Source organism: Chiloscyllium punctatum, chromosome 30 (genome assembly GCF_047496795.1).
Source record: "Chiloscyllium punctatum isolate Juve2018m chromosome 30, sChiPun1.3, whole genome shotgun sequence".
NCBI lineage: Eukaryota > Metazoa > Chordata > Chondrichthyes > Orectolobiformes > Hemiscylliidae > Chiloscyllium > Chiloscyllium punctatum.
The window spans coordinates 13,562,968-13,582,637 of NC_092768.1; the positions used below are offsets into that span (position 1 = coordinate 13,562,968).

The following is a 19,670-nucleotide window of genomic DNA, read 5'->3' on the forward strand; positions in this document are numbered from 1 at the left end:
ATGGTTAAAATGTTCTTGAGTTTCCAGGCCGGCCATTGTAGTTGCCACTGTTATATAGACTCAAGACAACAAAAGAGTCCCACTAGGCCTGAATTGAGTAACAGTACCAGTACCCAGGAGAATGCACACCCTGGAAAGTCTACCTCCAGCTGGTTTGGAACGGTTAAATTGCTTAACAACATTCAAATCAGAACCAATCAAAATAAACGTCTGGTTAAATGAACACTTGGTTCTAATGGAGGTTGCTGCAAGCATCGCTGTGTCAATGATTGCAAAAACTGTCTTTACTGAAGTCTTATCTGCATTCCACCCGTTAAATTTGCATAAGACCTAGGCCAGACTGAGAATCTAAACCAGGGATCCTTTACAGATCATTAGTACAACTTTGGTCCCAGTTGGTTATGAGAAGCAGCTGGTTCAGTTACCACACTGACTATAGTAAAAGGCTCTGTCCCAAGCGGGATGGGCTAAAATGGTTGAAAAATATTCAAATTGTTAAGCTCAACATTTTTTGTTTAGTTATGGCTGAGTGAAGTCCTAATTCAATACCCAAAAGTTTTTCAGGTAGATTTAGGGACTATTAAAGGGCCCAAGGCCCCCTTACATGTTGATTAGAAGGCAATTCTGTGATTCTTCAAGGTCCGCAGAGTGCCATGTGCCTTATGCAAAAGTAGAGGGAGAAATCAGGAGCTTGGAAAGTGAAAGAATCATTAAACCTGTAGAGTTTATGGAATAGGCAGCACTAGTCATACCAGTTGTGAAGCTTAATGGGTCAGTTCCCCTTGGAGGGGATTTCAAACAAACCACTTTTCACAGCTGGATAAATACTCAATCCCTTGCATGATAGGACTTAACCATAAAACTGGCGGGGCGGGGCTGGGGGGTGGGGGCTGTCCTTCACAAAGTTTGACATGAGCCATGCGTGCCTGCAATTCCGATTAGATAAGGATTCGCAGAAGAAAGCTACAATTAATAAACATTAAGATTTATGCCAGTATACAAATTTGCCATTTGAGATATCATCAGCCTGTGCCATTTTCCAGCAGAGATGGGGAACGTTTTACAAGGTTTATCCCAAGTTGCCATTTAACTAGATGACATTGGAAGACCAATAAAGTGCATATAGAGAACTCCTACCCAGTGCTTAAATGTTTTTCCAAGGTAGTTATACACCTTAGGAGGGAAAATGTGTGTTCCAGTCTCTTGATAAGACCATTGGAAGATAAAGCGAGGATGATCAAAGGTGCATCAGATTCTATGTCTGTACAGGAATTCCAGTCTTTCCTTGGGTTGGTGAATTATTGTGGAAAATTCATCCATAACCTTGGTTCCATTCTGGCACCCTTTCATCTGCTATTGATGAAGATTCAGCTTTGGAAATGGCCACACAGCCGAAATGTAGCCTTCAGGGAAATGAAGAAGCAGTTAATATTGTCTAAGTTGATGACACAGTACAACCCTAAGCTAAATGCAATGCTGACATGCAATGCCTCTCCATTTGGCCTCAGAGTAGAGTTGGCTCACTGGTGGTTGAGAAGAAAGGAATGCCTGATAGTGTATGCTTCATGGACTTTGGCTGATACCGAATAAAAATATGCCCAGATAGAGAATGAAGGTTTGGATGTCACCTTTGGTGTGAGGAAGTTCCACCAATACGTTTAATAAGGGGCCACAAACCCCTGCTAGGACTACTGAAAGAGGACAGGACTGTACCACCCATAGCAAGTAGGGACAGGGGAAGCAATGAACTAGTGGCATTATCACTGGACTGTTAACCCAGAGACATCCCCAGGTTTAAATCCCACAATAACAGATATTGGAATTTGAAATCAATAAAGATCTGAAATAAAGAGTCTAACGAATGACCATGAATCCACTGCTGATTGTTGGGAAAAACACATCTGGTTGACTACTTTCTTTTAGGGAAAGAAGTCTGCCATCCTTACTTAGTCTGGCCTACATGTGACTCCAGACCCACAACAAAGTGGTTAACTCTGGGCAATAAGGGATGGGCGATAAATGCTAGCCTAGTCAGGAACACCCTCATCCCATTAATGCATTAAAAAAAGCTTCAGGTCAAATTCAATGGTGGACTCCTTTTCTGAACGCATACAATTATAAGGTGGAACACTCTCTGAGAGGCCAAGAGGCAAATGTGGATCCCTTGAGCTGCCTCCAACTGGCTGATACACCATTGGTTGGGCTGTCACTGAAAGAGACTGTCCTGGTTTTAAACTTTTTGGACACCTTTTCATCACTGTTGACATATCACACTGTGGACACAAACAGATTCTGTCCTGGCAAAACTAAAACAGCGGGCAGTGATGGGGGAAACAAAAGGGCCATCACAACTAGGACTGAAACCTTCCTGCACCTGGCCAGCCTACAGCAGCATAGAGGACGGCATATTATTATGGGGAGCAAGAGTGATTGTCCCAGGCAAAGGTTGCCGCTCGATACTGGCATCATTTGTAATACACAGATTCCTGGAGGTGTTGGTAAGAAGAAAAAAGGGATACCATTTATCAGGAGAGAATTCCTTAAGTTGAATGGAATTTAAGAACAATCAGCATGTAAAGACATTATTATCCAATGGTCTGGTTAAAAGAGCAGTCCAAATTTTGAAGGCAAGCTTAAGGAAATAGCTTACAGCTTCACTTAATACCAAACTGTCCCAGTTCCTGTTTGATTATAGGGCCACCTCTCACGTAACTACAAGGACAGTTCCAGTAAAGTTGCTGATGGGGAGAAGACTCCCACCAGGTTAGCCCTGATCTTCCTGGACCTGGGTGGGAGTGAGGTGAAACAGCATCAGGAACGCCAATGCCAGACAAGTCTCCTCAAAGCAAAAATTTACTTCAGGGGATAAACTTTGGTGGCAAAACCACAGGGATGTTGCTGCATGGATAAGCAGCATGGTCAACGCAAAATCAGGTCCCATGGTAGGAGAGACATTACTGAACAAACGCAAACCAAATGAAAGCTGAAACATCACAAATGGGGCAGGAGCAAAACATACCTGGCCCCTCAGAACATTTGGCAACGCTGTCAGAACCTGTGAGCTCTACCTGAAGCCTCACGTCAAAGAAACCTCTGAGGACGAGATAGACGTGACAGATGTCGCAGACCATAAGAAAGTGGAGTGGAAGTAAGGCCATTCAGCCCCTTGAGTTCACTCTGCCATTCAATCATGGCTGATGGGCATGTCAACGCCACTTACTCACACTCTCCCAGTATCCCTTAGTTCCTTGAGAGATTAAGAATTTATCAATCTCTGCCTTGAAGACAGTTAACATCCCAGCCTCCACAGTGCTTCGTGGTAATGAATTCCACAGGCTCACTATCCTCTGACTGAAGAAATGTCTTCATTTCCGTTTTAAATTGACCCCCCTCTAATTCTAAGGCCGTGCTCACCGGTCCTGACAGAAACAATTTTCCAGCGTCCACCTTTTCTCAGCCATGCATTATCTTGTAAGTTTCTATTAGATCTCCCCACCCTTCTAAACTCTAATGAATACAATCCCAGAATCCTCAGCCATTCACCATATGTTAGGCCTATCATACCAGGGATCTTCCGTGTGAACCTCCACTGGACATGCTCCAGTGCCAGTATGTCCTTCCTGAGGTGTAGGGCCCAAAACTGGACACAGTATTCTAAATGGGGCCTAACCAGAGCTTTATAAAGTCTCAGTAGTACATCACTGCTTTTACATTCCAACCCGCTTGAGATAAATGACAACATTATACTTGTTTTCTTAACCATGGATTCAACTTGCAAGTAAACTTTAGAGAATCCTGGACTAGTACTCCCAGATCCCTTTGTACTTTGGCTTTATGAAGTTTCTGACCGTTTATAAAATAGTGCATGCCTGTGTTCTTTTTTCCAAAATGCAAGACCTCGCATTTGCTCACATTGAATTTCATCAGCTATTTCTTGGACTATTCTCCAAAACTGTCTAATTCTTTCTGTAGCCTCCCACCTCTTCAGAATTACCTGCCTGTAATCTACCTAACTTCATATCATAGGCAAACTTTGCCAGAATGCCCCTGTCTCTTCATCCAGATCATTTATATATAAAGTGAACAACTGTGTCCCCAACAGTAAACCCTGCGGGACACTATTTGTCATCAGCTGCCAGTCTGAAAAAGACTTGACACCGTTACCGCCTTTTTTTCTGTGCTGTTTCAGGCACAAAATGGAAGCTATGGTCTGGTACACACCACTTGTTTATGAGGCAGAGTCAAAGGAACCAGACCTGGTGCAAAAATGCCCCAGGAGAATCTATGAGAGAAAAAAAAGAGCCTATGTCCCAGGACTAAAATAAAAGAATGACTAGGGTAGGAATAGGTCCAATCAAGGATAGTAATGGGAAGTTGCGTGTGGAGGCTGAAGAGATTGGGGAGGCACTGAATGAATACTTTTCGTCAGTATTCACTCAGGAACAGGACATTGTTGTCGATATGAATACTGAGGCACGAATAAGTAGAATGAATGGCTTTGAGATATGTAGAGAAGAGGTGTTGGAAATTCTGGCAAGGGTGAAAATAGATAAGTCCCCTGGGCCTGATGGCATTTATCCTAGGATTCTCTGGGAAGCAAGGGAGGAGATTGCAGAGCCATTGGCCTTGATTTTTGTGTCCTCTTTATCTACAGGAGTAGTGCCAGCGGACTGGAGGCTAGCAAACGTGGTTCCCTTGTTCAAGAAGGGGAGTAGGGATAATCCTAGTAACTATAGGCCAGTGAGTCTCACTTCTGTTGTGGGCAAAGTCTTAGAGAGAATTGTAAGGGATAGGATTTATGCACATCTGGATAGGAATAATGTGATCAAGGATAGTCAGCATGGTTTTGTGAAGGGCAGGTCGTGCCTCACAAACCTTATTGAATTCTTTGAGAAGGTGACTAAGGAGGTAGATGAGGGGAAAGCGGTAGATGTGGTAAAAAATGGATTTTAGTAAGGCGTTTGATAAGGTCCCCCATGGTAGGCTACTGCAGAAAATACAGAGATATGGCATTGAGGGTGAGTTGGAGGTTTGGATTAGGAATTGGCTGGCTGGAAGAAGACAGAGGGTAGTAGTTGATGGCAAAGGTTCATCTTGGAGTGCCGTCACTAGCGGTGTTCCGCAAGGATCTGTTTTGGGACCATTGCTGTTTGTCATTTATATAAATGACCTGGAGGAAGGGTTAGAAGGTTGGGTGAGCATGTTTGCGGATGATACGAAAGTCGGAGGAGTTGTAGACAGTGAGGAAGGATGTGGCAGGTTACAGCGGGATATAGAGAAGCTGCAGAGCTGGGCAGAAAGGTGGAAAATGGAGTTCAATGTAGCTAAGTGTGAGGTGATTCACTTTGGTAAGAGTAACAAAAAGATGGGGTACTGGGCTAATGGTCGGATACTTGGTAGTGTGGAAGAGCAGAGGGATCTTGGTGTCCATGTACACAGATCTCTGAAAGTTGCCACCCAGGTAAATAGTGCAGTGAAGAAGGCATATGGCGTACTGGCTTTTATTGGTAGAGGAATTGAGTTCTGGAGTCCTGAGGTCATGCTGCAGTTGTATAGGACTCTGTTGCAGCCGCATCTGGAATATTGTGTGCAGTTTTGGTCGCCATACTATAGGAAGGATGTGGAGGCACTGGAACGGGTGCAGAGGAAGTTTACCAGGATGTTGCCTGGTATGGTAGGAAGATCCTATGAGGAAAGGCTGAGGCACTTGGGGTTGTTTTCATTGGAGAAAAGAAGGTTTAGGGGTGACTTGATAGAGGTGTACAAGATGATTAGGGGGTTAGATAGGGTTGACAGTGCGAACCTTTTTCCACGTATGGAGTCAGCTATTACAAGGGGGCATAGCTTTAAATTAAGGGGGGGTAGATATAGGACTGATGTTAGGGGTAGGTTCTTTACTCAGCAAGTTGTAAGTTCATGGAATGCCCTACCAGTAGCAGTGGTGGACTCTCCCTCTTTATGGATATTTAAGCGGGCATTGGATAGGTATATGGAGGATAGTGGGTTAGTGTAGGTTAGGTGGGCATTGATCGGCGCAACATCGAGGGCCGAAGGGCCTGTACTGTGCTGTATTCTTCTATGTTCTATGTTCTATGACTCAGAGGGTATGGGAAGCCAGGTGGACCTCATACAATATGAGTTCCCCAAGTGGGGCTGTTAGTCTGGTCTAATCAGGAAGTCATAACTGACAGATATACACAGGACTGTCATAGGTTCTGTTCATTCTGGGAACTAGCTCAGAGCCAGCAGGGTTAGTGTTATGTAATATGCATGTGTAAACAAAGGGTGACTTGGCGATGGGATGCTGACTTTCATGGAGTTATTACTCTGCAAACCAGGCAATATACTGGGAAATCATTTTTGTACCCTTTCCAAAGCATCCACATCCTTCTAATAGTGTGGGGAATAGAACCTTTACACAGTATTGCAAATGTGAATGAACTGGTGGCATAGTGGCTCAATGGTTAGCACTGCTGCCTCACAGCATCAGAGTCCCAGGTTCAATTCCAGCCTTGGGTGACTGTCTGTGTGGAGTTTGCACATTCTCCGTGTCTGCGTGGGTTTCCTCTGGGTGCTCCGGTTTCCTCCCACAGTCCAAAGATGTGCAGGTTAGGTGAATTGGCCATGCTGAATTGCCCATAATGTTAGGTACATTAGTCAGAAGGAAATGGGTCTGGGTGGATTACTCTTCAGAGGTCCATGTGGACATGTTGGGCTGAAGAACCTGTTTCCACATTGTAGGGAATCTAATCTAATAGCCTGAGTGAGTCGCTGTAGTCCATCTTGCAGGTGGCATGCAGAGCTGTTGCTAGAGAAGGGACTTAGCGTTGAGATGAAGGGGCTACTTTATCCTGGATAGTATTCAGCTTCTTGAATGTTGTCAGAGGTACACTAATCCAGGCAAATGGAGAATATTCCATCACACTCATGATTTGTGCCTTGAATGATTTGGACATGCTTTGGGGAGACAGCAGGTTAGTTAACTATTACAGAATTCTGAGCCTCTGATGTGCTCTCATAACTGCAATATTTATATGGCTAGTCCAGTTCAGTTTCTGGTCAATGGCAACTCTCCAAGATATTCGCAGTGGGGTGATTCAGTGATGGTAATGCCATTGAACATCAAAGGACAATAGTTACATTTTCGCTTGTTGGATGTGGTCATTACCAGACAATTGTGTGGTGAAATGTCCATTGCTATTATCAGCCCAAGCCTGGATATTGTCCAGATCTTGCTGAATTCAGTACCTACCATGTCAAGAATAATATTAAAGGTTTTGTAATCATCAGCAAACATTCCCACTTCTGATCAATGATGGAAGAAAGCTCATTGAGGAAACAGATGGGGATGGTTTTAGGCCTAGGACTAATGCAGAGACATGAAGAACTTATGCACTGATGTCCTATAGCTGAGATGATTGACCTTGAACGACAATATGCTAGGTATGACTCCAATATGTCCATTGTGTTTACACCTGAATGTTTATTTTTATTTCTCAAGAACTGACATTTCATTGACCAACTTGAGGCGATAGTCAAAATGTTTTCCTTCACATTAACAAAGCTGATCCTCTAAGGAGCTGCCTGCTGAATTTGACAAGACAGCAGCAAGCTTCATCAGAGCTGTGAGCTGCCTTTGCCTTTGGTGACATTTCTGACATGAAAATGTGACCTACGTTGCTTCGGTTTGTCTTCATCTTTCTAACTTAACCAGCTCAATATCAAGGGCGCAAACAAAAATAGAAATTGTTAGAAAAGTTCAGCAAGTCTGACAGCTCCTGTGGAGAGAAAGCAGAGTTAATCCTTCAGGTCAAGTGACCCCTCCTCAGATCTGAAGGTATTTAGGAAAATATTGGTTTATATTCAGAAGATAGGGTGGGAGTAGGGAGTAAGGTGTAAACCATAGGTTAGATAGAGAGAAAGAAAAGAACGATAGGGCAGACAAAGGACCATTCCCTACCTTCTGCATAGAACCAACATTTTCTTGGCTACCATCAGTTCTGAAGAAGGGTCACTCGACCTGAATCATTAACTCTGACTTCTCTTCACAGATGCTGCCAGACCTGCTCTGTTTTTCCAGCAATTTCCGTTTTATTTTTCAGATTTACAGCACCCACTGTCCTTTTGGTTTTTTCAAGTATCAAGGTATTGCACCTGAATTGTAAGAATTGCAGCATTGGAGCAAACAGGTGTGAAAAATGGTCACGTTGCACCATTTTACATACTTTCCAACAGCAGGAAAACAGAATGAAAAATTATTGATAAAAACCAAGACAAGTGAAGAATCACAACATGTTTCAAAATGTTAGCAAAAGCAGCCAATGGTGTTAAAGAAACAAATTCCTCAGGGCACAGGCTCCTGGACCCTATCTGAAAATAAATGTTGTACCAGTGTGCCACTTCTCTCTTTCAAAGTTTCTAAATCAAGTACAGGAATAAACAATACTTTCATCCACTTCAGTGTTTTTTTAAAAAAGTATAATATTGAGCAGAGAAATTGCATAAGCCAGAATAAGTCCTATTGCTTTCCCATTGAAAATAATTATTTTTGGAAGAGAACTAATACAAACGAAAATATGGAATTAAATTTCAAAGCAACAATTGAAAATTCTTAAAAGCCAATATAATTAAACAGAATTTAACTTGTTTGGATGCACTGAATCTGAATCCTTTGGGATGTGTTTTTATAAAAGGTTTTTTTTTTCCGTTGTGGGATTTTTTCTGTCAGTTAGCAAGTTCTTTTGAAGCTCTTCCTAAACTTTGGAGTTCATTAATACTTTTTACACTGTATCATTAAATTAGGGTCATACCTTTATGTTCACAAATGCGCTTCCACTCTGAAAACAGAAGGAACAGATTAGATTGAATGACTTTCTTTTGTGTCATAGAGTTAAAGAATCATAGAGATGTACAGCACAGAAACAGACCATTCGGTCCAACTTGTCCAAGCCGACCAGATATCCTAACCTAATCTCATCCCATTTGCCAGCACTTGACCCATATCCCTTTTAACCTTTCCTCTTCATATACAAATCCAGATGTTTTTAAAATGTTGTAATTGTACCAGCCTCCACCACTTCCTCTAGCAGCTCATTCCATACACACAATGTTTCCCCTCTCACCCTAAACCTATGCCTTCGAGTTCTGGACTCCTCCACCCCAAGAAAATGACCTTCTCTATTTATTCTATCCATACCCCTTATGAGTTTGAGGGTGACTCCTCAACCTCTGACGCGCCAGGGAAAATAGCCCTAACCTATTCAGCCTCTCCCTGTAGCTGAAATCCTCCAACCCTGGCAACATCCTTGTAATCTTTCTGAACAATTTCAAGGTTCACAACATCCTTCTGATAGAAAGGAGACCAGAATTGCATGCAATATTCCAAAAGTGGCCTAACCAACGTCCTGTACAGCTACAACATGACCTCCCAACTCCTATACTCAATGCTCTGACCAATAAAGGAAAGCATACCAAATGACTTCTTCACTATCCTATCTAAATGCCATAAAGTTTGCTTTTCTCTAAATCTTCCTCCATGATTTAATGTGTAAATGACATCATAGGATCAGAAGAAGCCCTTGGCCTATCGATTCTATGCTGCCAAACATACATGAAATCTCCCACTTTCTGTGCTTGGCTGAAAGCCTTGAATATTAAGGCATTTCAAGTGCTCATCCATGCATTCTTAAAAGCTGTCACGTTTCTCTGTGCCTCAACGACCCTCCCAGGCAGTGAATTCCAGATTCCCACACTCTAGGTGTTTTAGGTGCCCTCAAAACCTCCTGAACCTCAACTGAAAAGTGTGCCTCTGTGAAAGCCATGCTGATAAAACTTTGCCTCTCTAAATGGAAATTCATGTTTTTCTTCCACATCATCTCCAATAGTTTCCCAAATACTGATGACAGACTCACTGATCTATAGTTCCATGGTCTATCTCTAGCTCCTTTTCTGAAAAAGTGGATCCACATTAACTATTATCCAGTCTTCTGGCACCTCCCCTCTGGCCTTAGAGGAATTAAAAATATAGGTCAGGGCCTCTGTGATGCCTTTTCTCATCTCCCACTGCAGCCTGGACACAAGTACTCTGGATTTGTCCAGTTTTACACCCACCAAAACCTGCAATAACTCCCTACTTCTTATATCAATCTGCTCAATTATCTCACAGTCCATTCTGTCAAATTCTCAACCTGCATTCTCCTTCTCCCGGGTAAAGCCACAGAGTCATGGATAGTCACACAGTCAAGTACTTGTTTAACAACCTATCAATCTACTATGGTTTCGCACACAGATTTCCCTCTTGGTCCCTCATGGACCGTACTCTTTCCCTAGATATTCTCTTCCCCTTGACATACTTGTAGAATATTTGAAATTGTCCCTAATCTTACCTGCCTGTCTTTTTCATGAATCTTCTTTGCTTTTCTAATTGCTTTCTTAAGCTGTCTTCTGCAGATTCTATATTCCTCTATGTCCTCCATTGATCTACTCCATTTGTATTTGTTACTCATCTCCCCATTTCTTCTTATCCAGTTCTAAATATTCCTAGCTATCCAGGGTTCTCTGGTCTTGTTGCTCCTACACCTCACCCTAAAGGGAATAGGTCAGGCTCTAGTTCCTTTTTGAAGACTGTAGATATACCCTCAAGCAGCTGTTTTCAGCCTACTTTAGCTAGATCCTGCCATATTTTCAGAAAGTCTGCCATACCCCAATCTGAAACCCCTTTCTGCAGATCATCTTTCTCCTTTTCCATATCAAACTTAAAAAGTTTGGCATTGTGGTTGCTATCACTAAAATGCTCCCCACTACCACCTTGAACACCTTCATTCACCCGAGTTAGGTCCAGTACTGCACTGTTCTTTGTAGGACCATCTACATTCTTGGCCTGTTGTTATCTCTCTGTGGTCCACATCTCCGCATTTCAACTCTTTTTCAAACTCAAACCCTGCCATCAGCATGTCGATCACCTGCTCCAAACTACCATCAGTTCTGAAGGGTCACTGGACTTGAAACGTTCACTCTGTTTTCTCTCCACATATTTTGCCAGTACTGCCATGTTTCTCCAGTAATTTCTGTTTATGTTTCAGATTTTTGGCATCTGCTGTTCTTTGTATCAGTTTTATGAATAGGTTGGGATAGGTCAATAGGAGAGACAATGTGGGTGTCATCCTTCTGAGACATCCCACACAAGACAGACCCAGGTTCCCACGATATTGACAGATCCTAGAGTCTCTTACACTACCAGACAATGACTCCTAATGCTGAAACCTGCTCCTCAGTTGTGCTGGATGCCACAGTCCCCTTTCTGTGAATTCTCTTTCCCCTTCCCACAGCTCCCAGATACTGGGCCTACCACCCCGTGCTCACAGATCCCTGGTCTCCAAGCAAAGAATGCAGCAAGACTTACTTCGCTTTCTCCAAAATTATTAGATAGGTTAAGATAGATTGAATGATAGATGGATACATCCCCTATCCTAGGATCTGTCACTGTGACCTCAGAACTCTCCCAGGAACCTCTTTAAATTACAGTGACCTGAGACTGCATCCCAGTGCTGCCTAATTCTTTCTCCTTAAAATGCAGTTATACTGTGCATGCTAATAAATCAATGCATTTGGCATTATTCAACTGAACACCTTGCTCCTTTAACAGTTTTGCATAACAATAAGCAAATCTCTTGGAAATCTGTTAATTAATAACAGATTCTGTAAAGGAATATCATACCTGCTTCAACAAGACGCTTCCACTGATCTGCAAAATAAAAACGTATTTAATAAAAACATTTTATTCACCTGATTATCAAACATTCAAGTATTGTCACATTCCTCAGATTTAAGATGTTGGAACATTAAGTTCTCTTCAGACAACTTTAAAGCAATTAGAATTACAATCAGCTCTGAGCAATTATACAAGATGTGTAAGCATACCGACTGAACTAATCCATTGATTGTAAAGTGCCTGAGAAGCCCAGGAAAATAATAAATAATGTTCAAAAAGGAAATTCTCCCTCTGTCTATTTTCAACATCACACTTCCCAACTTCTCCTCTCATTTTCCTCTCCCATCCTGAAGTTGCTGATTTTTGCTGGGTGTATTTTTATGAGCAGCCAGTATTTAACTCAAGTGGCTATTTCACATGAGTCTAGATGTTGAATGCTGGCGCAGAATGTGAAATATGCAGCCAATCCTGTGGTGACCGAATGTCTATACATAATAATTATCCATTGAGGATCTTTGGATAAATATTGAGTCAGAATATTTGTGGAATTCTCTCACCTTGCCTAAGGAGCAGGACTAAATATTTAACTAATCCAGGCATTGCATCTAATCTATCTCCAACTGGTATGAAAATATTTCAAAAATGACCTGTCATAGTTAGCAGTTTTCAGCTCTTCAATTTGTTCTATTTTCTTTGCTACCAATTTCTACATAGCAAGAATTCACAAATAGGAATGAATAATATATTTCAGTGATCTTGTTTGAGGAACAAATATTAACCAGATCAGTGGGAAGAAATTCTCAACTTCTTCTCAAATTTGCCATCAATCACTGGGGACTATACTGGAAATCAAGCCCCACATTTTACTGAATACACAAAATACCCCAATTTATCTGGCTTTCAAAGCCAAATTGATAGAGAGCACAGGCCCACTTTCTACATGCAATGGAACTTATAATTTATTAGATATTGAGACTCTAGCTCAAAGAAACCTGAATCATACAATACAATTAACTAAAACCTTAATTCCTTTATGAACGCCCCCTTATACGCACACAGAAAAACCAGCAGACATGGAAAAATAGATTATGGATGGAGGAAAACTGTGAAAAGCTGTTCAGTAGTCTTTACTCGCAAAATATCTTGAGTTGGATCTTGCTGATCAGAAGCTTTTCTCTCAGATTTCCTTTCTGACTACTTTCATTAGTTTGCAAGAGGCAAAGGATACCTGGTATGCTTATAAAAATTGTCTAACTTATCAAATAAAAATCACAGCTTATGGTGCCTAATGCAAGAAAGAGAAGCTGGTTTACTTCATGTTTAAAATGGGTTTTGACTGCAGAGAGGAGAGAAACAGCTGTTGATCTGGTGGAGATCTGATCACTTCTCTCTACTTAGCCAGCCTTGGACAAGATTAACAGCCCCAATCAGGGAACTCACATTCTATATGGTCCACCTGGCTGACCTTATTCCAATCACTACCGGAAGCATGATGCAATATGAAATGGCAGGGAGGGACAAGGTGTGTAGGGGTGAGGAGGTGAAGTGGTGAACACCAGAAGGGTCTTTGCTGATTTCTTGTGTTTAACATTTGGGACAAAGTGCTGGAGTGTGAGCCTGACCTTTCATTCATCTGCCTCCACACATTGTAACCCCTGCAACTGCTTATGAACTCAATCTGGGGAAGTCGGGACAATGGGTAACACCCTTACCCGCAAAGAATGAAAATTAGACCATCTGAGGCATTTTCTCCTGAGTTGACTTGCAGGGTTGGGAACTTTCTTGTCTTTGCACTCCTGACTCAGAAATGAAAATTCAGGCCTTAGTCATTGCAGAAACTTCCAAATAAATCATCACCACCTTGATATTTTGATTCTGAATTGATAAGGATCACTGATGTGATAAGTTGAACTGCTGCATTCGTCAAATACACTAGTAGCTCGGGGTCATGGTTAAAAAATAATGGGTCCCCCATTTAAGACAGAGATAAAGGGAAATGTTTTTCTCTCAGAGGATCATGCATCTTTGGAGTAGTGGATGCAGCGTCTTGATGAACAAGAGAGTAATAATATTGGGTGTGTAAGTGAACTTGACGTCACAATTAAATCAGCCATGATTTTACTGAGTTAAAAATCACAACACCAGGTTATAGTGTAACAGGTTTATTTGGAAGTACAAGCTTTTGGAGCACTGCTCCTTCATCAGGTGGCTAGTGGAGTAGGATCATAGGGCACAGAATTTACAGCTAACGGTCATAGTGTCATACAACTGATGTGATATATTGAACAAACCTAGATTGCTGCTAAGTCTTTCATTTTTAGAATGGGTTGCAGGTTTTGATTCATTAATATGTAAATCCCAGAACTTCTCATCACATTTCTGAGATATCTTAAGATTTTATTTTAAAGAGATGACATCTCAGTTCAGACAATTAAAGGTGTGAGATTTACACACACACATACACATGTGCGCTCACACTCTCTCCCTTTCTCCCACACATGCACTCTCTCTCCCTCACATGTACACACACACATAAGTCTAGGGGTTGAATTTGCATTTGTAGAATTGTATTCGCAGATACACTATATTTTTTAAAGTTCACGTGACATTTGATAACCACTTCAACTGGGACAACATGTCCATCTTAGGACAAGCCAAACAGAGACACACACGAGAATTCCTAGACAGCATTCCAACCGGAACTCTATCAACAAACACATCAAATTAGACCTCATCTACCAGCCCCTGAGAAAAAGAACAGGAAATGACATCACCACAGGAAATAACATCACCAGAGGAAATGACATCACCAACCCAAAGAAATCCAAATATATAAATAGAAAGCAGGAATCACGTACACTGCTTTGCCTGAAGCCTACTGACGATATTACCAGACAAAACATCTGGAAATGAACTTCCCAGCTCAGTGAGCAAACCTACATCCAGAACCTCAACCTGAGCTACAAATCTTCTCAAAACATTTCATAAACTCCTACTTTGGAAATGAAAGCCTGACTCAGGATTGGAATATGTACAGACTCTAACCTCACACCTACGCATCACACAAACACCAGACAATGACTATCACGAATCAGAGACACTCTAACCACGGTCCCTTGACCTTCAATAGTATTACCATCACTGAATCCCCCACTGTCAACATCTTTGGAGTTACCATTGACCAGAAACTCAACTGGACTCACCACATAAACACAGTGACTACAATAGCAGGTCAGACACTAGTGATAGTGCAGCGAGTAGCTCACCTCCTGACACCCAAAGTCACTCCACCATCTACAAAGCATAAATCAGGGGTGTGATGGAATCCTCCCCATTTGCCCAGATGGGTACAATTCCAACAACACTCAAGAAGTTTGACACCATTCAGTACAAAGAAACCCACCTGATTGGCACCAAATCTACAAACCTTCAATCTCTCCACTACTGGTGCTCAGTAGCAACAGTGTGTACTATCTACAAGATGAACTGCAGAAATTCACCAAAGATCCTTCAACAGCAACATCCAGAACCATTTCCTTCTAGAAGGTAAGGGCAGCAGATACTTAGGAACACCACCACCTGCTTGTTCCCCTCCAAGCCACTCACCACCTTGACTTGGAAATATATCGCCGTTCCTTCACAATCATTGGATCAAAATCCTGGCACTCCCTCCTACCGGCATTGTGGGTCAACTCACCATAAGGGGACTGCAGTGATTCAAGAAAGCAGCTCACCACCACCTTCTCAACGGCAAATAGGGATGGGCTATCAATGCTGGCCCAGCCAGTGATGCTCAAATCCCACAAATGAATTTTTTAAAAAACTGTAATGTCACTCTAACCTCACACCTGAGATGTCACTTATTTTTATAAAACTATAAGCTATCTCAGGAATGTGACTTGAAAGAAGTTCTGAGATTTATATCTTATATATTCCAATTAGTGTGTTCTCCTGGGTTTGTATCGATGTTTTAAAGGGAATAAGTCAAGAAAGACTCAGTACAACCTGCAATATACTTAACCTTAAAATAATACAGACAAACCCAAGACTTTATACTTCCAGCTTGAAATAGTGATATAGGTTTGTAGAATGTTGTTGTTTGGGAAGTTCAATTCTACAGTAAGGGAAATTAATTTTTGGTTTTAGTTCTATGAGGTGACCTGTTTTAAAAAAAAACAAAAACAAATTTTGAATGATAAGTTCAAAATATATTTTCAAGAAATGTGTAACTTCCAACTCAATGACAAGATAAACTACGTGGCAAGATAATTGCTTCCAAAGGACTCAATAAACTACATGTGGATATATGTACTTACAAAACTGAGTTTTTGTGACCAATGGGATGAGAGGTCAGGGGCCAAAGGCCAGAAGCAAATTCAATTCAGAAGAAGGGCAACTCTTTTTTTTGGGAAGACTTCAGGATTTCAGAGCTGGCAAGTGGTCTCAAGCTGTAAGTCAAGTAGACAGAGCTTTAAGAAATACTAATTTTTTTCTTTGGGTTTAGTGAAGTCAGTGAGTTAGCCTGCCTGATGTGTGTTTTGTAGACAGACTCAGAGAATCACAGCTGCTCAAAGTGCAGAAAGTCACCAAAAGGAAACAGTTGCCACCTCAACAGTTGAATAAGAAATGGGTGTGAAGATGGCTGTGATACTTCACTGACATTGAATATAAGTAAATAAGATGGCTAGGAAAGAAAATTCCTGATTCTTTGTTTTTGTCCTTTATGACAAGATCTTTTCAAACTGCCATGTAATAGCTTCTCTTCTTTTGTGTAATGAACTTCCATTCTTTTGTTACAAATAAATTGGTAGCCTCATGCAAATTTACTCAATGACTGGCCACCACAGTAATTAAATTGTTAACATAAAATAAATGGTTTATCAAGTCTCATTCTGTCTCTGACTACCAATAACTGAGATCATAACAAATCATTTTCCCAAACTATTTAAGAAACTTGTAAATATTGGTATCCCCCACTTTTTGAAGGTTTGCTTTACACTACTTCGCTTTCACAAAATACCTACATTAGTATCTGTTTTTGCTAACTGAAGGAAACACAAAGAGGATTTTCGCTTTTATGAAAAAGAAATTGCTTCTTCACTTGATGCCATTTTGGCTTACAAAAGGTTTCATAGGAATGCTCTACTTTTGGATAGCAGGGGGAACCTGTAATCAATTTATGAAGGTCAGTTATATAAAAACGTGAAGAGAGTAAATACTGTATAATAATTACATTAATCTGTGCATCATTTTTTAAATATGAAGCGTCAGAAGAGTTTGAATTTCAGTAAAGATGAAAATGCCATGTTAATAACAATGTCAGAAATTGTTTGACTATTTCTCATATGAAAATATAGAAATTGCAGGAAAAACTCTGAAAACATCACTAAATTTACCTCATAATTTTGATAATATTCATGGTGTTAACTGACCTTAGTATTAATGAATGAGTACATTGTGTTGTCCCATCTCTGCCAATCTTTCTACTTGTTAGTCATGAACCTGAAACCTGGACTTTCTAGGAACATCTAATTTACACTGTTACACATCAGCTACAGCAGGACCAGTTGGTGCAAGCTTCTTTCTAGGAATTCTGTGGTTTTATGACAAACGTAATATTGCCTGTCGAGCATCGTTCTGATCCAAATCAAAAGGTTCTGCAACAATCCCCAATCCTGAACTTGAGTACAGAATCTGGGCTGAAACTTCACTGGGCTGAAAATCCAAGAAATTGGATTCCGCAAGTAATGGGGGATAGAGAGAGAGAGTTTGCGGAGCATGTGAAAGAGAGAGTCAGGGAGGTTGCAAGTGCCAGAGGAAGAGGACGTGTGTGCAGTACATGGGATAGAGAGACAAGCTGTGTGCCAGGGTGGAGACAGAGGCTCCAAAAATCAGGGAACCATTTTACACCTGTCAACACTCAGCTAACTGGGAGTGAGGAAAATTTTAAATCACAACCGAATGATTTATTTGGATGTAAATTCGAAATGTCAACTTTAAGAACTGCATTTGTTCATGACCTAAGGTGTGGGTAAAATTTAGTAGATGGTATTATAATGAAGATTGCATCAATTGTTAAACTTAAGTCTGACATTGTGGCTCAAGACACAGATAAAAGGCTAACATATACCGGTGAAAATATTTCTGCTTTATAAATATCTGATTAAAGTGTTTCAGTTGTATCTTCACCAATGTGGCAAATGTGTTTATGGTGATGCCTTTTTGTGTGGAGAATGGTTCCCTTTATTTCAAAGACTTTATCACAAACATGTGCCTGTGGTCTTGATTGTGGTGCTGGAAAAGCACAGCAGGTCAGGCAGCATCTGAAGAACAGAAGAATTGATGTTTTGGGCTTAAGCCCTTCATCACAAACGAGGCCAGAACTTCTTCAGGGTAGGCATCCTTGGAAGAGGCTTTGCAGTAAGGTTAAAATCAACTAGGAGAGAGTGAGGACAGCAGATGCTGGAGACGAGAGTTAATAGTGTGGTCATAAAGGGCTTAAGCCTGAAACATTAATTAGATTAGATTCCCCTACAGTGTGCAAACAGGATATTCGACCCAACAAGTCCACACCAACCCTCTGAAGAGTAACCCACCCAATGCCATTTCCCTCTGACTAACGCACCTAACACTTTGGGCAATTTAACATGGCCAATTCATGACCTGCACATCTTTGGACTGTGGGAGGAAACCGGAGCACCCGGAGGAAACCCACGGGGAGGATGTGCAAACTCCACGCAGACAGTCGCCCAAGGCTGGAATCAAACCTGGGACTCTGGTGCTGTGAGGCAGCAGTGCTAACCACTGAGCCACCCTGCTGCCCCAAAATTCTCCTGCTCCTCGGATGCTGCCTAACCCGCTGTGCTTTTCCAGCACCACACTCTCGACTCTGACTCAATTTAAATGTTGTGTGATCAAGGAGATCAATCTTTCCTTTTGTCTTGTGCATTAAATTGAATAGACAGTGACTAAATTCTAATTAATAAGCAGACAGGGGAGGATGAGACAACCATGGCTGACAAAGGAAGTCATTGACACCATAACTGCAAAATAAAAAAGAAACATACAATGTGGTGAAGGTTAGTGGGATGTTAGAGTGCTGGAAAACCGTTAAGAAACAGCAAAAAAAAAGTGCAATAAGGAGGGAGAGGATGAAATATGAGAGTAAGCTAGCTTGTAATGGAAAAGAAAATTGCAAGTTTTTTTTTAGATATATAAAGGGTAAGAGAGAGGCAAGAATGGACACTGGGCCACTGGAAAATAAAGCTGGAGAAGTAGCAATGGGGACAAAGAAATGGTGAAGGAACTGAATAGAATCTTTGCATCAGTCTTCACAGTAGAGGACAACAGTAGCGTAAAAGAACTTCAAGTGAGTCGGGACAGAGATGAGTTTAATGACCATCATTAAGGAGAAGGTGCTATGGAAGTTGAAAGGTCTGAAGGTGGATAAATCAGGGTTCTGAGGGAGATACATAAGAAGACTGTGGAAGCATTGGTGGTGACCTTTCAGGACTCACTGGAGTCAGCGAGGGCACAGAAGACTGGAAATGGCTAACGTAACACCCATGTTAAAGAAGGGAGACAGAGAGATGATGAGAAATCATTGTAATCATTAAAAACACAGAAATAGAGAAAACACACCGGATCATCAACACCACACTCACAGGAATCTGATTCACTAGAGAGGAAGAAAAGGACAACCAACTCCCATTCCTGGACGTGATGGTACAGAGAACACCGAATGGAGAATTCACCACAAAGGTTTACAGGAAAGCCACACACACAGACCAAGTCCTAAACTACGAAAGCAACCACCCCAACACACACAAAAGAAGTTGTATCAAGACACTATTCAAAAGAGCCACAACACACTGCAGTACACTAGAACTACATAAAGAGGAAGAACACATATACAATGTATTCGCCAAAAACGGATAGCCCCGCAATTTCATCAACAGAT

General features: G+C 41.4%; 1 protein-coding gene across 1 annotated transcript in view; it reads right to left on the bottom strand.

Moving 5' to 3' along the window:
* LOC140455091 (butyrophilin subfamily 1 member A1-like) overlaps positions 1–19,670 on the bottom strand; it is a 92,053-nt gene that overhangs the window by 16,273 nt on the left and 56,110 nt on the right. The window contains exons 9-10 of the mRNA XM_072549753.1: positions 11,717–11,743; positions 8,811–8,837 (exon numbers count right to left, since the gene is read on the bottom strand). Of these exons, the coding sequence (XP_072405854.1) occupies positions 8,811–8,837; positions 11,717–11,743 (54 nt within the window). The remainder of the gene's footprint in view (positions 1–8,810; positions 8,838–11,716; positions 11,744–19,670) is intronic.